Source organism: Pongo pygmaeus, chromosome 10, assembly GCF_028885625.2.
Source record: "Pongo pygmaeus isolate AG05252 chromosome 10, NHGRI_mPonPyg2-v2.0_pri, whole genome shotgun sequence".
NCBI classification, from domain to species: Eukaryota; Metazoa; Chordata; class Mammalia; order Primates; family Hominidae; genus Pongo; species Pongo pygmaeus.
Genome location: NC_072383.2, coordinates 60169699 through 60187841, shown reverse-complemented (window position 1 = coordinate 60187841; position 18143 = coordinate 60169699). Strand labels below are relative to the sequence as shown.

General features: G+C 37.6%; 2 protein-coding genes across 5 annotated transcripts in view; one reads left to right on the top strand and one right to left on the bottom strand.

Moving 5' to 3' along the window:
* The window catches only part of USP15 (ubiquitin specific peptidase 15), a 144681-nt gene extending 137587 nt beyond the window's left edge, over positions 1-7094 (bottom strand). For 2 of the 3 annotated variants that reach the window (XM_054444090.2, XM_054444094.2), the window contains exon 1: positions 6616-7094. In XM_054444090.2, the coding sequence (XP_054300065.1) occupies positions 6616-6704 (89 nt within the window). In that variant the 5' untranslated portion in view covers positions 6705-7094. The remainder of the gene's footprint in view (positions 1-6615) is intronic. The other variant, XM_054444091.2, reaches the window with a different exon arrangement.
* Positions 7054-18143, top strand: part of TAFA2 (TAFA chemokine like family member 2) — a 555339-nt gene continuing 544249 nt past the window's right edge. Inside the window, exons 1-2 of one of the 2 annotated variants that reach the window (XM_063646461.1) lie at positions 7054-7104; positions 8274-8353. Coding sequence is in view for 1 of the 2 variants with exons in the window: in XM_063646460.1 (XP_063502530.1) it covers positions 7571-7636; positions 8274-8353 (146 nt within the window). In the remaining variant the exon portion in view is untranslated. Of the gene's footprint in view, positions 7105-7348; positions 7637-8273; positions 8354-18143 lie in introns of those variants that run through there. The other variant, XM_063646460.1, reaches the window with a different exon arrangement.

The following is an 18143-nucleotide window of genomic DNA, read 5'->3' as shown; positions in this document are numbered from 1 at the left end:
AAGTATTTAGTAATTGTTGGAAAATTCTATTCTATACAAGGACTAAGAAAAAAGAGAAATTCCCATGGTTTAAAGAAATACTGTTTGAATTACATTCGAGTAGTGACAGCATAAAACCATTTTTAATACTAAGGATCTATTCTTAGTATTAGATAGTATCTAGTACTCTAAATCTTTATAAACCAGGTATTTAAACCAGCTCTGAAATCATCAAAGATAAAATGAAGTGTAATAAGAGCATGTACTTTAAAGGCTGTGTAAGTGTAAAGCATTTAAAATAGTGGCTGCAACAAAGCATTTAATAAATGTCCGCTGGTAGTAAACTATGAGCAAGGCAATTAATTTCTCTCAGATTCCTCATCTATAAGCCATATAAATATATATATTTTGGTCCTCCTTTTGAGGATCAAATCTCATAATGCACATAATCAACCTTTATCAGTTGTTCTCTATCTTCCCCTTATTTCCCTACCAATATACCCAATGGTTTCAATTTACTTTTGTCAATAATCATGGCTTATTAATGAAGTGATTTTCAGTGAAAAAAAGAAGAATCACTCTAAACTCACATCATAAGATAAATTCAAGACTAAGATAGCAAAATTGACTGTTTTATTATCATTGTATCTTCCACTATCTTAATTTAAATGTTCTTTCACTTCAAAAATTCTTTAAGAGTTATCTCTAGGGAAAAAATCAGTTGTTAAACATGGAACATAATAATGCATTCATATTTGCATTTTCTGTGCTGAGTGGTTCACATGGATTTAAGTCCAAGAAGAAAGCCTTATGTATTTGCGGCTTACAGTAAACCAATACCATACTTTCAAAATATGGACCAAGTACTGAAACAAAATAGCCTGCAAGATCTTACTATATGCTTAATGGGTTATTTCTGTAAAACTATATGTGAAGGGGCCATATCATCTCTAATAAGAGCTTATGATTATTGATAAACAATAAAATTCAAAAGCTCAATAGTAAATGACCTCAGATTTTTTTGTCTGAATGTACTTGTGGATCAAAATGACATTTGCTCTGTACATTCAATTATTCACCTATCAATCTTTAAGCATGTTTTAATATCCAGAAGCAAGGTGTTAAGATTTCCTACATGTTCTATCATATCTAAACTGAACAGTCACAAGAGGCAAATGGTAGAATTCTGCTACTAAATATAAAACAGACTTCCTTTAAAAAGAAAAATAGGTTCTTTTCTTTTTAAAGTGAATCTACTTTTTAAAAAATGAATCTTTAAAATAAGAGACAGAGGCTGGGCATAGGGGTTCATACCTATAATCCCAGCTATTAATACTTGCGAGGCTGAAGTCAGAGGATCATTTGAGGTCAGGAGTTTCAAACCAGTCTAGGCAACATAGCAAGATCCCATCTCCACAAAAACTTTAAAAATTAGCCGGGTGTGGTGGTGCACACCTGGAGTTCCAGCTATTTTAGAGGCTGAGGCAGGAAAATTGCTTGAGCCAAGGAGTTTGAAGCTACAGTGAGCTATGACTATGCCACTACACTCCACCCTGGGTGACCAAGTGAGACTCCGTCTCTAAAAAAAATTTTTTTAAATAAAATCAGAGGCAATGTGGTACAGTGCTTTAAGGGCACAAACCAAAGACCTAAACTACTTGGGTTCAAATCCCAGCTATACAACTATGTGAAAACCTTTTTGAGCCTATGATTCCTATTTTGTCAAATGTGAATAACACTGATTCCCAGAATTGTGGTAATATGGTGATGAGTAAATAAGTCAATATGCATTTATAACAGTACCTGGCACATAGTGTTTTTTAACGTAATATTACAGGTCATGGCCTGACAAACTAATTTTATCTTGTTACACTTATGTAGAAGCAAAATTGTTAACTGTCACAAAACCATTTTGCAAAAAGGTCATTTAATGCCTTAGATGTGCTAACAGGAAAATGGTATAATTTAGAAAAAAATAAAGCCTGAATTTCACCAAACAGATAAATGAAATCATTGACTAGCTCTGGACCTTCCTGGCCTATTAGGGTACATTAACCCTGGACTCACTAACAGAAGTCATTTAAAAACTTACGAAAATGGCTTAAATTAAGAAAAGTTGCTTTCCTAGATTTTTAAGCATCTAAGATGTGAAACATGCCTTAAGGTCACTATCTCTGTCCTTGTTTTCACCAATTTACCAAGACTGAAAAAGTTTTTTCTTTTAGTTTCATTTCCTATAAATGATGTAGTATATACCCACTCTGGTCGTAAACACCCTGGCACTACTAAAATTCATCTTAAAAGTAATAGTAATATAAAAATTTCTTTAAGTATACACTAAATATTTTGAAATTCATGTTGAGTAATAGTGTTCCTTTTCATTATTAAGGGATTTGTGAATATAAGGTTATTTTCTTTTAGTTTCAAAGTTGCACAAACATTAAGGGATCAAATAAAATTAAGCCCCAAAGATTTCTAAGTAAAAGTGGAATGAACAGAAAGCTCTAAAAACTGAAATCAATGTCTCTTGCCTAAAACTTCATTGATCAGATTCTTTGGCAATTATTGAAATGAAAATGTCATAGAGATTTTAAATGACTCTACACACAAATTACTTACTCTGTAAAGTTACCTACTGCAGTTATTAGGCTTTATACAAAAATGGCACGCAATGTTTTGCTAAACTGCAAAAGTTAACTACACATTACCACTTAACATAATCACACATAAAAATTACTGAAAATGATTGACAGATGAGTAACATTTAATAAAAATGGGGGAAATGAAGCAGTGCTTTGGATGATTTGGGGTTATGTTTTATTTACTCATAATAGGCCCATTTCTTTAAAAATTTCCAGGCCAGAAATTTTACAGGTGGTTCACACCTGTAATCCCAGCCCTTTGGGAGGCCAAGGTAGGCGGATCACTTGAGGCTAGGAGTTCGAGACCAGCCTGGGTAACATGGGGAAACCCTGTCTCTACTAAAAATACAAAAATTTGCTGGGCGTGGTGGCATGTGCCTGCAGGCCTAGCTACTTGGGAGGCTGAGGTGGGAGGATCACTTGAACCCTGGAGGTGGTTGCAATGAGCCGAGACCACGAACTGTACTCTAGCCTGGGCGACACAGCGAGACTCTGTTTCAAAAATTTTTTTCCAAAGACAGTATTTTATAACCCATAATTTTCTTTGTAACTCATTAACTACCATTCCTTAAATACATTCCTAAAATACTCATATGTACCTTAAGCATATTATCTTTTTGTCTCATCAGAAGAAACCACCATGTATCTGAAAATTGTTTTTAATTCATCCTAAGCTATACAATTCTATTTAATTTATCTCTTTCCTATAGTTCCTAAACTCTAAATTTTGTTCATGTTTTTCTGATCTCTTGTTGGAATTGAAACACAGATCAACAAATATCATTTTGAGACTGCTTTACTCCTTATACAAATCAGTGCTACCTTCTTCTTGCTTTTTAAAAAGGTATTACTCTCTTGTATTAATTTTGATTTACTTCTCAATAAAAGTCTAGAACCAAATATATCATAAAGTATGTTTCTCTTCATCTCACACTTGTGTAACTTATTTTCATCTCTAGAAAATCAGTTTTTAGATAAAAATCATTCACTGCTTACAAATAAAGAGAAACTGTAGTACTTACACAGAATCAAATAAATCTTTATACTTGCCTAGTATGGAAGTTAGTTACCCGAGTTACCGTGAGACAGTCATTATCTGCAAAGTGCTCAAAAGCTAGTAAGTGAAATTTATTCACTGTGATGCATTTGACTATAACTTCAGACATGTGTATTAAACTTTCAAGAACAAACTTATGGTAAACCCACCATTTTTTCTCAATAGCCCAATCAGTCTTTCCTAGACAGTTACATACATATGCCACGACAATAATCCACAGGGCAAATTTCAAATAACCTGATTCAAAGATTAACAAAAGATATTAAAAGGAAAAACAACTTTCTAGTGAGTTCCAAAAACATAAACTAAATTATTACATATCCCCACCAGTTCTGTACTTGTAAGTTCATCATCAAATTTATACTTATCAAATTATTCTCTTTAAAACTCTGAATCAAATTTTTGCTCTATACTTCTTTGTTTTTGGACAGGTTTCGCTTGCTTATTTGCAAATAAACTGGTCACAAATAAACCAAACTGGTTTCTGCAACTCCCAGTACCACCTTTCTCTTGCAGCTTTTTTCCTTTAAGAGAAAATTAACGTGAGTATAAACTTGCACAATCTGCTTTTATCTAAATATGTGGTCCTCAGTTTACTTTTATTTAAAATAAAAGCACTGAAATGACTCAAATTTATGAGCCTCCTGTATTTAGTCATGGTTCATACTTGTAATACTAGCATTTTGGGAGGCTGAGGTGGATCACTTGAAGTCAGGAGTTCAAGATCAGCATGGGCAATACAGTGAGACACTGTTTGTACCTATAGAGCTATACACGCACACACACACGCACATATATAAAACAATTTACATTAATTTTGTAAAAAAGCAAAAATATACTTATTTGAAAATACTAAACTTTATAAAGTTAAACGCCCACAATGCACATATTGCTCCTATCATCCTGTAGTATCAACACTACCAATTACTCCATATACAAAAACGTGACATTAATGAGAGACAATAACACTTATATTTTAACTTACAGACTTACAGATTTCTATTTTAAGGAAATCCACTTTTTAAAATAAGGTGGTAATAGGTTGGGTGAATTAAGAATTTTTAAATGTTCTTTAACTTACGATAGCGAGCGGGGACTTATTTGTCATTACCACAAGCCAAGGTAAACATGGGTGTCCTAGGAAATGTCCAATTTCCCCACAGTAATAAACATCTTACTAACATTATAATAAAAACGGTAACTTTTTTTTTTGAGATGGAGTCTCACGTTGTGCAGGCTGGAGTGCAGTGGCCGGATCTCGGCTCACTGCAACCTCTGCTTCCTACGCTCAGGCAATCGTCCCACCTCAGCCTCCTGAGTAGCTGGGACCACAGGCGTGCCACCATGCCCAGCTATTTTTTTGTATTTTTGTAGAGACGGGGTTTCGCCATGGTGCCCCGGCTGGTCTGGAACTCCTGAGTTCAAGTGATCCTCCCTCCTCGGCCTCCCAAAGTGCTGGGATTACAGGCGTGAGCCACCCTGCCAGGCCAACAATAACTATTAAGTCACTTGAAGATTCTATATTTTTTGATATAATGAAACAAGTATATATTTACATCCTTAGGGATTTCTATCATACAAACATAGTATATAGCCTACCAAAAAAGAAAAAAGAGACTAAGACTTAGATCAAGGTTAAATTAAGGTCCTAAGTCTGCCACCTATTAGCTTAACTGGAAATGATCCCAATATCACAGCCTTTTGTCAGGAATAAAGAGCAGAGATAAGAGGGTAACTAAAATTTAACATCTCATAAATATGAAATTCTTAAGATATTAAAACGAATCAAGATAAAACCCTTATAATAAAATTACTGTCCATTTTACAGATGAAGATACTGAGGTGCAATGATTTAAATTAACTCTCCTCAAAGCCATACTGCAAGTTGAGTGGTGAAACTGTGACATAACTCAGGTCTAAATCTTACTGCTCCTTTCACTATGCCATACTGAAACACTCTATGAATTATATACTACTGTTATGGTAACAGTGGAAAGTGAAAATATTTTTTATTATAATGAATAGGCACATTATGCTTCCCAAAAAATAAGGAATTTTAAATTATGTTACATATTCACATATTTAAGTTATTCTAGATGCCACTTGATATGGTCAACAAGTGTGAAAATGTCCACATACATCCTTCAGTATTTTAAATGTATATCCTTTGGTATTTTACAAGTTTGAATATTAGCAGTCAGTTAAGCCTCAAGTGGACTTATCTACTTTTTGCAGGCCTACATTATCTTTCAAACAGAAGGGAAGGGCTGCACGTCTAACTGAAACGCTGCCGGCTTCTATCAAGCCACCACTAAAGCACAAGACCACGTGGTCTCTCACAAGCCCAAGGTTCCCTACTCCTCTCCCTCCTTTGACAAGAACTAGAAACTAGGGTTTCTTTCTCTTATGTGGAGCCCTGACATGCCACCTGTGTAGTACAGACCGCAAACATCCTGCAGCCTGCCTCCCGGAAGACCAAGAATCAGAATAAAAGGGAACTTGGACGCCGACAATTCTAGAAAAGGTAATGAACAGAGAAGTAAAGCCGGTGAGATCGTGATAAGCCGCGGCACCGGCACCTGTCAAAACGGCGTATATAAGACTCAAACCAAATCACTATAACCTATCATTCGGGAAGGCCTGAGGTGGGAGCGGCACTACGGAAGGGAGGACGAAGAGAACCGCACGAGTCAGAGCCGCCGCCGCCGCCGCTCCCCGGATACCTTTCAGCATGCCCTGGCGAGCCACGAACCCTGACCCTCATCTAGAATCCAACCTTTGCCCCAACATTTCAGAAGCAGCCAAAATCCCGCTGCCCCGGCGGCCGCCGCCGGACCTGCCCGCACCTGTCACTAGCGAAAGACACCAGCTCACGGCTCCCGCCCACTTCTCCACTATCCTCGGGCAACCGCGGGCATCTCAACCCCTTTCTCTTACCAGGTGTCCCCTTTCCGGAGCGAGGTTTTGAGCAGCGTCGCGATGTCAGACCGCTGGGTGTCCAGATCCGCCGCTCCGCCTTCCGCCATCTTCTTCCACTAGCGGTAGGGGAGGTGGCAGCGACGGCGGCGGCACGCCCCAGAGCATTATGGGAATGGCGTCCCACGGCCCCTCCCAGTAGGCCGGTCGAAACCAAAAGACACGGGGAGCGGGGGTGCTCCTCGGGACAAGAGGAGGCCCCGAGGGCGGAGTGGGTGCGCGGCCATGGTCTGCTGCCCCCCATCGGTCCCCGCCCGTCCAGCATCTTGCCTTGGCCTCCTCTGGCCCGGGACTGTCGGGTTTTAGCTCTGCTCGCCGCCGAGGGCTCTGGCTCTCTCTCGTTAGAGGGATGCCACCGCCCTGTCCTCACATCCTCGGCGTTGCCTTCCCCTCCCTCTTTTCCACTGACGCCTTGAAAACCCTTATTTGCGCATTCACTCACGCTTGAGGGTGAGGTAGGGTGGGGTGGTGGGGGGCGTGGGGAAGGCTAAGATATGGCAGAAAATGTAGCAGCTGAGTGACTGGGCTTTTCGTTACGAGTAGGAGAACCCAAGCTCGGTGAATATGGGCACACACAAAAAACATTCCGAAACCGAACGCTTGGTCTCCATGCCCTTCCTGGGTTCCTTCCAGCGCTCTTACTCCCGTTGTAGGTGGGGACCCTTTATAGGCTCTTTGTGACGCCTCCCCAGGCACACCCAGACGACTAAGCTGCAGTGAAAAACATGTCCCAGTTCATCGGTGAACAGGGAGTAGAATATGGACAGTATTGAATAATGCCAGATACTAAAGGAAGAAAACGTGCGAGAAACCCTCTTGTTTATACAGGAGAGTAACATTTTCTTAGCCCCATCTTCGTATGGTGCCGTACACCTGAAATGAAACTAGATATGTCTTTAATTTGAAGTCAACGATTATGTTACAAAATAGAAAATCGAGTCGCTTAAAAATCAAATGCCAAGGTCACACAGCAGGTGGAGAGGTGAGTGGAGAGGCTGGTTCAAGAGCCCACATGCTATACAGTATAGCACACTCACTGCCTCTCCTTATGAAAGCCTGAACTAAAATGTAAACTTAAGAGCTGGAACTGGGTTCATCTTTTGTTTTAACCTCTGTACACCTGGTGGTTAGCACAGTACTGATGGACATGTAAAAATCACCTAAATATTTGTTTAATAAATGAATTGTGGCAAAATTACTTAAGTATTCCCGAGCATGATGTCCATGGGTTTGATTTTAACATACCATATTGATGTGAAAAGTTTAAAAGATGGGCCGGAATCCCCGCATCATTTCTCGTTTGCCCGTTTTAAACCCTAACTCATTTGGTGAGAATGCAATAAAGGTAGGTGTAGTTATGCTAGTAGGAAGTGCTGAATCCTTCCAAGTGAAAGTAGTGTATATTGGCATTATGATTTGTGTATATCAGTATTATGATTATGATTACTTATTTCTGCATAATAATACTATTTTGCATTATCATGCCAACTTTGAATTGAGAGTTTTAAAACAACTTTCAGTGACTGCTATTTCTGGCTTTTCTTCTGACAGGTTAAAAGATTAAGAGTTTCTCTAAGCACGGCTACCCTTTAAAAGTCACATTTTCCCCCTTTTTCCAGTCACTCTCTGAAAGAGAACAAAGTAATTTTCTGAAGGGAAGCTGCAGAATATGGAAAACATATATTGGAGCTACATGGACGTAAGTTCAAACCTCACTTCAACCTTTAGCTGCAAAGTTCTTACCCTTTAATTGAATCATAAAATTGAGTATAATAATACCTACCTTAAGGGATTTTTATGAAGATTAAATGAAACAATTTGTGTTTATTGCCTGGGACGTAATAGCCATTCAGTAAACACTAGTATTGTTTATTGATGACAGGGTGAATTGTACAGTATGTGAATTATACCTCAATAAAGCTATTGAAAAAAGGTGTTAGAGGCTTTGAAGGCAAAACTGTGCTCTCCTTCATTGTATAAACATAACATAACCAAGTAGCAGTAAATCATTCATTACCCTAATGTCCAGTTTCCCTTAAGAGAAAATGCATTTTTGAAGTGTTGACACCTACAACCATATAATGAAGTAAAATAATATTTTCTTCACTTGCACCATGCTCAAGGCAGGAAGTTAACTGGATATAGACGTGTAAATTCAATGCCAATTTGAATTATACATCAGATTTATGGAGCCATTTTGTAGACCTAAGTAACTGCCATCAGAGTCAGGAAAGAGATAAAATTATAGTATTTTATTTAGCAAGCACTTACAGGTGCCTAGCATGGTTCTAAACACTTTAAAATACTAACTTAATTCTCACAGCAATCACATGATTTTGGTACTATTATTATTTCTAGTCTGTAGATAAGGAATTGAGGCAAGTAAGTGGCAGAACCTAAATTGAAACCAGGCAGTCTGGCTGCAGAATCTGGAAAGTTTGGGTAAACGTCTATTTTTCTATTGACCTTTATTATTTTGTTTATAGCAATCAACATTTTAGTGATCTCAGTTGATCAGTTTATGGAAATTCTGCTTATTTTACTGGTGCTTCTCTCAATTATGAAGAGAAATAAGATATTGTTCAAAATTGGTTGAAGTCCACATCCCTACTGAATAATTAAGTAGATAAATTGATGAGAAAAGCTACTTCACCTTAATCACCAATAATTGAATATAAATCAGGGATTATATCTGCTTATTTAGAATGAATGTCTTCACTGATGCATTCCTTAGTTAACTTTTGATGAATGTACAGTTTGCTTGGTGATTGTTATTGCCTTCTCAGACTCTCTGTACCTTTCTTGTCAATTTAAAACGTAACCTAGAGAGTTGAGTATGCTGAGTACTTAGGCTAGATATGAACAAGCTGGACCTCTTAAAGTCACAGTTGGTTGTGAAATTAGAGATTCTCTAGGAAGGATTTCTTTACCCTCTAGTAATTCCAAACCTCTCTGCTTACTGATATTTAAACAATTCCTTAAATAGAGGTTCTTTTACTCAACAATTAAGAGATGGGACTTCAAATGTAAATACTCCAGGAGAGAGTCAGGCTTAAAACTAAAGTGTCAAAGAGAGCCAGTTTTCAGCCTGGGATGAACCAGAGAAAAAAAGCACTGCATTTTGTAATACAGTTTAATGGAGGAAAGTACAAAGGAGAATTCCAAGGTAAGTTTTGCCTATTTCATAATTTTGTGTGGGACTGGCTACATGAGCCTAAGGGAAAAATCTGCCTAAAATTTGAGTGGACTTAGCAAATCACACACACACACACACACAAGTACATATATATGTGTGTGTATATACATATACACACACATATATATGTATATATATTGTGTATATATACATATACACACACATATATGTATATATTGTGTATATATACATATACACACATATATATGTATATATTGTGTATATATACATATACACACACATATATATGTATATATATACACATATACATACACACACACAGAATCAGCACATCCCATGAAAGAACAACGTTTGATGACTGGCTGTCTTTATTTCTCAACTCTTCCTGTCTTTGATATTCAGGAACCACTGTCTTAGTTTTTCCCTCTCCTTGTCCTTCCTCTACAGTTATTCCTGCCCACGACCCTACCACCCCCTCATTCTTACTCACTTCTCTAAACCTTTCATTCTTTTATCTTATGTAATTGTATAATTCTCGTCTCTCTTTACCAGCTCTCAGAGCAGCTAAAAGGCAGTGGAAAGGCGGGGGAGTAGTGCAAACACCAAAATAGCATGTAGTAAAGTGCTTAATCTGTTAATGATATTTTGAAACTTGGGATATGAATAAAAATTGTAAGTGCCATGAGGCACTTTTGAAAGCTAAAAAAAATTACAGAGGGTCCTTACTTCAGACAAATGTTAGGTTCTGATAAAGAGAATGAAAATATAGTAAGATGAAAACACTGCCTTTTACAAAGAGCCACTATATTTGGATTTTGACTCTGGCTTAGTGCCACTTGCTAGTTGGTAACCTTGGCTAAGTTATTTATTCTCTGTGACCATTCGTTTTCTTATTATAAAATAAAATGATTAGATTTCGGAGGCTGAAACTCAAATACTTGCAGGGGTTAGATACAGCTAACGTAAATGGGTGAAGGAAATCTGTTGGGGATAATAAAGAGTTGTGGGACTGTTGAGCTGTCTATCCCAATTAAAGGTCTAAATTTAAAAAAATTAGAGCAAACAAAATTATATTTTCTGTCCTATAGGATCTAGAAAGTTTAATTTTAGCATGGGCATAAAGTCTACAAATTAATTAATCTAGGTTCCTACTTTATATCCTTTTTCTTTTTGGAGATGGAGTCTCACTCTATTGGCCAGGCTGGAGTGCAATGGCATGATCTGGGCTCACTGCAACCTCTGCCTCCCGGGTTCAAGTGATTCTCCTGCCTCAGCTTCTTGAGTAGCTGGGATTACAGGCACCTGTCAACATGCCTGGCTAAATTTTGTATTTTTAGTAGAGACAGGGTTTCACCATGCTGGCCAGGCTGCTCTCAAATTCCCAATCTCTGGCAATCTGCCCGCCTTGGCCTCCCAAAGTGCTGGGATTAAAGGCATGAGCCTGGCCTATCCTCTTTTTAAGAAGTACATGAAGTGTGCTAGAAAGCTGACTATACCATGAAATTTGATATCAATCTGCCCTATAGTGGACTCTCACTACATGCTGATAGAACTACATTGATTTGTTTTTATTTATTTGAGACAGAGTCTCACTCTCCAGTTGCCCAGACTGGAGTGCAGTGGTATGATCTCCACTCACTGCAACCTTCGCCTTCCAAGTTCAAGAGATTCTTGTGTCTTAGCCTCCTGAGTAGCTGGGATTACATGCATGCGCCACCATGCCTGGCTAATTTTTGTATTTTTAGTAGAGATGGGGTTTCACCATGTTGGCCAGGCTGGTCTCGATCTCCTGACCTCAAGTGATGCACCTGCCTCAGCCTCCCAAAGTGCTGCGATTACGGTCATGAGCCACTGCGCCTGGCCAGACCTAATTGATTTGAATTGATAAGCAAATCAAGTATCTAACAGGTCTAGAATTATAATAAAAAATCCTTAATAGGCATAGTATATTCTGTGGGTCCTGAATATTTAAAAATTAAATGTACGTGTATGGTAGGAAACTTTCAAGAAAGTGTTAATTTATCCCATTCAACTAAGAGTGATATAGATCAAATCAAGGTTCATAGTAGGAAAAATCTGCCTACTTTATATTTTCTTTACTTGTTATTTACATTTATTGACAGATTTCAAGGTTGATAAAGAACCTCTACATGAAAATATCAAAATGTTTAAGCAGCCTCTGAAGTCTTTCTTAAGCCTCATAATAATGGATGGACTTTAGAAAGCTAAAAATCATTTCAAATATGCTGATCATTTTTAAATTTTTTTACTTATTTAAAAAATATGCTGATCTTTTGTTTTAAATGTCAAATTTAATTAAAATACGTTAATGTTATATACTTGATCCATTTTACTTTAAATCTGTTTCATTCGAAAGTTTAAAAATAATTATTTTATGCTCATGGATCTTGGAAATCTATACTACCAAAGTGAAGTAGAGAGTTGTTCAATGGTCCAGTGATTCTGCAGCTATATAGATTCCAGAGAGATTAACTTTGTTTTCTCCCAAGAGAAGCTGAATTATTCAGACTTTCTGTTTGGACAACCCTTCACTTCATTTGGGCTGAGATAGCAAAAGGATTTAAAATTGCTCACAAAGAGTCTTAGAACAATATAATAGCATGTCTTCAAGAATGTATCTATGTTTCAGGACTGGTGGAAACATTAAATAGGTATTCTTTATAATGTGTTCCAGGTTTTGCTAAGCAACAGGACGCCGTAGACCACACAGTAGATTTAGGTCAAATTAGAAGATACCAACAATGAAGTAAAAAACGAGTCTAGTGATTTCATAAAAATATTTACCATTGATTTTTGTTTCTTGCCAGTATGCTTCTATCTAGGTCGTCTTGAACTATGTCAGTTCAAGAATTATTAGTGGCCCAAGGCTTCTGTGTAATACATTGGACATGATATCTACAGCATGAGAAATTCATGAAATGTGCTGGATATAATAGTATACCTCTACAAATAATTTAATTTACTCAATGGGAATTTATTAAGGATATAGTGAAAATAGTATGCATTTTAGAGTCAAAAAGACCTATATTTGTATGCCCTACTCTGATACTTACTAGTTCTGTGATACTGGAAACATTAGTTTTGTCATCTGTAAAACAGTGATACTAGACTTCTTTGATAGGATTCATTTAAAGGTGAATAAAATAATGAATGTGAAACTCATATTAGAGCTTAACATATAGTAGCAATGATTTATAAAATATTTGCCTCCCTTAGACCAGAGCAGCTACTAAATTTGATTTTAATAATAAGATAAACAAATTAATAAGATCACAAAGTTGTTATGCAATAACATAAACAGCTGTGTTAAAATTAGTAGTGACCCATATCAAAGAAACACAATTACAAAGAGGTTAAGAAGGATATTTAAAGTGTAGCTTTATTCAGTCTTTTGTGTGAAGGTATTCTTAGGGATAAAACAATGTACTTGGAAGCTGATTTGGAAGCCGTTGGAAGAATATGGTGCAAAAAATATTTTTAAATGTTTATGAATGTTCTGTAACCACAAACAGATACATAACAGATCAAAGACATATTTTAGACTGCCATGTGGACTTAAATCATGGAAGGCAGAAGAGTGGCTCCCCAAAGAGGACTATATCATAATACCAGAACCTGTGAATATATTACTTTAAATGGCAAAAGGGACTTTACAGATGTGATTAAGATTAAGGACCTTGAAATGGGGGGATTTTCCTGAATAATTCAGTTGGGTCCAATCTAATCATATGAATCCTTAGAAGTAGGAGACACTTTCCTGGTTATGGCCAGAGAGTGATGTGACTATGGAAGAATGGCTTTGAAGATGGAATAAAGGGGCCATGAGCCAAGGAATGTGGAAGGCTTCTCGAATTTAGAAGGAACAAGGAAATGAATTCTCTGTTAAAGCCTCCAGAAAGGATCAGAGCCTTGCTAAAACGTTGATTTTTAGCACAGTAAGATTTGTGTCAGACTTCTACAGAAATGTAAGAGACAATACTTCTGTTGTCTCAGTCAATAAGTTTATGGTAATTTGTTATAGCAGTGATAAGTAGTAGAACAGCCTACTTTAAGGAAGAAGAAATGTTAGAAAATTTAGGACTAGGAAGTCTGATGAGAAAGTATGTGGATGGACCTATGGGACTGGGCACAAAGTATAAAGATTTTTGCATTACAAGTGAACACCAACCATAAAGGATATATCACAAAAGAGGTACTGAATAAACAGAATGACTCCAATGGTTGGCATCAACAAGCTTCTATCCTCAAAGCTGGAACAATGGGCACAAGAAGGGTAGTCATCGTGACTGGATGGCCCCACAGCATGGGCTCTCTCACTTACCAACAGTGATTTGGCTATTGCCACTGCCAAATGTCCAACCTGTCAGGAACAGAGACCAATATTGAGCCCTTGATATACAATCATCCATGGAGGAGAATCAAATGACAAGTTAATTACATGGATCCCTTCTATTATGTAAGGGGCAATGAATGATTCATCTTGATTAGAATTGACACATATTTCAGGTATGGATTTTCCTTTCCTGCCAATAGTGCTTCAGCTGCTTCCACCATACTTATGGAGTGTTTGATCTCATGACACAGGATCTTCCATAATATCACATCAAACAAAGGGATTCATTTTATTGCAAAAGAGATGTGGTAGTGAGCACATGACCATGTGATTCACTGATTCTTTCACATATCACCTAACCCAGAATTGTAAACAATTGCTGGCTGGATGGAGCAACAGAATGGCCTGTAGAAGAATCAGCTTAAGCAGCACCTTAGAGACAATAATACCCTGTGCAGTATACCCTCTGAATCAATGGCCAGCATATGTTGCTGTGTTCCCAACAAATAGAATTTATGGATATGAGAATCAAATGTAGAAGTAGAGGTGGTCCTGTTTACCATCATTGTCAGTGACCCAATTGGGGATTTTGTGCTACTCATCTCCATAGCTCTGAGATTTGTAGGTTTAGAGGTATTGAGGAGACACAGCAAGAGGCCCATTGAACTTTAAACTATGGCTGTCACTGGGGCACTTCTGCCTTCTAGTGCCAAAGGATCAGGCAATGAGAGTGGTCACCATCCTGGCAGGTTTATCATTCTAAATACTGGGAGGAGGTCAGGCTGCCCTTATACAGTGATGGCAAAAAGGAATGTATTTGGCATCTCTTGGTATGCCCTTGCACAACTTTGACAGTAAATTGACTGGTAAAGTATTGATGACCTGAGAAAGGTTTGGTGACTCTCGAGGATGAGTGACTGGATCATCCCACCAGGTAAGCCAACAAGACCAGCAGAGGAGCTAGTCAAGGTGAGGAAACTCTAGAATGGTAGATCAGGAAGCATATATTGAGTATCACTTTTGGTCTTTGCAGTGGAATCTATGTAACTCGCTAACTTTCTTCCCAAGTTCTGAAGCTGCTTCAAAAACTTTTGCAAAAATATAGGTCTGAGTGGAACATGGGGTGAATTGAATTGGATGATGTACTGTGCCATTAACATCATCCTTCAGGACTAAAGAATTTATTCCTCTAGCTGCTGGGATTTCTACTGATCTCATCTGTCAGTCTTCTTTGGGAATCACTCTCAATAGAAAAGAGGCACCCCGTGTAGTTCATGCTCTCTTCAGGGGGCAGCCAGTATGCAATAACTAATTGATGTAGGGGTTTAAAGAGTTGGCTTCATTTCCTCTATTGGAAACAACTCTGAGGAGCAATCTAGCTTCAGTGGGTTGGTTAAGTTCTTTTTATAAATTAATTACAGCCCACTTTCTTTCTCTGCTCAATCTTGCTTGCTTCCTTTCTTCCACAAGTGTTGATCCCGAGAGCACTTCTTTACAGGCTATTTTCCATCTCAGAATCTGCTTTCAGGGCACTCGGGCCTGCACCACACCCTTGTTTTGGTCTTTACCCTGGCAGTGGCCAAAATTTACTTTTTCTTTGAGCTAGGGATATGTTGAGAAACAGTTTCATTTTTAAGCCTACAACTTTCAGTATTTCTAAACTCTATTTCCTCTCAATTCTGTTTGTAACCCAGGCAGTTCGTTTTGAGCTCACCACTTTCTTATGCTTTTTCAAAGGCACCTGGCAGCAGCCTGCTCTTCAATATTCTTCTTTGAAATCACCTCATCCAAATTCACAAGTTTACTAGATCTGCATGTTCTGTATTCCATATTATTGCAGGTGACAATTTTACCAAATGTTTTGCCACTACATAATACTGCTTGTCATTATTCCAGCCTCCTATAACAATTACATGACTACCTGCTGCCCATTCCCAAAGCCAGTGCCACATATTTTAGGTTTTAGTTATGGCAGCACTGTACTTTATACATCAAATTCTGAATCAGCCCAATTTTTCTGCCTTTCAAAACACCCAAAGTCCTAGTGCCATACAACAATATACGCATATTTCCTACTCATGCATTTTTGGGTTAGCTGGAGATTGGCTGGTCTTGGCGAGACTCAGCTGGTCTCTGAGGATTAGGTCAGGTCCTGGTCTGTTCCACATATCTCTCATCCTCTTTAAACCAGAGGCTAGCTGAGTCATGTTCTTGTTGCAAAAAGAGATCAAGAGACAAGCCTAACTATGCAAGACCTCAATTAATATCAGGGAAGTACATTCCTCCTGTAGGAGAGGGGAAGGGAGTAATCATTTGCTGAAAATTTCTCTAATATACTACTTTGACAGAAAGATAAAGTATGAAAATATGGAAGAACAGTTAAGACACATAGAGAATGGCCAAAACCCAACATATGTTTAATAGGAGTTCCAGAATAAAAAATAAACAGGCAATATTCAAAGACATAATACCTATTTTTTTCCAGAATGGAAAAAAACCTCTAGTTTTTAGATTCAGAAATTACAATGAATTTAATAAGAACAAAACTCACACACATACACACCCACACACATCTATATGTACAGAAATTATAATGAGTTTGAGAAAAACAATAAAAATAAAACAAGTCATACACACACATGTGTAACTATAAATACCTTGACCCATTCTCATGAACATAAAAATATGAACTCAGAGAAAAATCTTAAATATAAAAAGAAAAGATAGTTCATTATTTTAAAAATGCGATTTAGGTAGAAGCATTGGATAGAAAACTTCTCATCAGTTATAGTATATGCCAGAAATATATGCCAGAATATTATCTTCAAAGTGCCAAGGGGAAAATTACTGTTAACTTAAAATTCTGTATTCAGTCAAAGTATTCAAGACAAAGGGAAATAAAGAGTTATTTTTAAAGAGACTGAATTTACAACATATTGATGCTTGCTAAAATAAGTCCTTCTGCCTTCCACCATGAGTGCCTCTCACCAGATGCAGATGTCCCATCTTGAACTTTTACAGACATCAGAATCGTGAGACAAATAAACCCTTTTTCATTATAAATTACCCAGACTCAGGTATTCCTTTAGAGTAACACTAAATGGACAAAGACATTACTTAATTTTAGGCCCCCCCAAAAAGTGAAACCACCCATGCTAGACTGCCAATACTGTAACCCAAACCTGCTGTGAGGCACAGGTGGAGAGGGCAAAAATTCTCTTTAGGGCTCTTTGTCTGAATCTCCTGTTTAGAGACAGAGATGGAAGCTCTTGCTCTTAAAGAAAAAAAGAGAGTTTGAAAAAGAAGCCCACATAAAATGTAGACCTCACACTTTTGCACCCAGCAAAATATCTGGAGTTGGAAGAATGCAATGGGTCTTTGCTGGTACTGAGCACTGAGTCTGAGAGGGAACAATGGGTATTTGGAAGGTTGCTCTGAATCTTGCTGACTACACCAGAAATTTTGACCTAAGGGAAGAATCTCAGGCAAAGAGGAAGAAACTGAGGCACATTTAGCATATGCAGAGATCACATGGTGAGAGAGGAAAGGTGGGAGAGTGTGGGGAGAGGTGCCAGGCTCTTTTTAATAATCAACTGTCATGGGAACTAATAGAGTAAGAACTTACTCATTACCACAAGGATGGCATCAAGCTATTCTTGAAGGACACAGATTAAGTAGAGGGTTGATTTAAACCAAAGGTGAGGACTGCAGCCTGGAAATCATAGATTCAAGTTGCCCTCAATATATGCTCTGATTAACAGCAGTTACAAGTGGTCTTTTTTCCTTTTTTTTTTTTTTTTTAAGGAAAAAAAGAGAAGGGAGCAGTCCCTAAGTTCAATTGGCCGTACATTGTTCTTTCTATCACAAATTCCAGGAACATGAAGATACTGGGTGAGGGTCACATTGTGCAATGTGTGGTAACATTTTAGGTAATTTATCAGCTAGTCTGAAACTACAGGGAAGGAATGAAAAAAACAA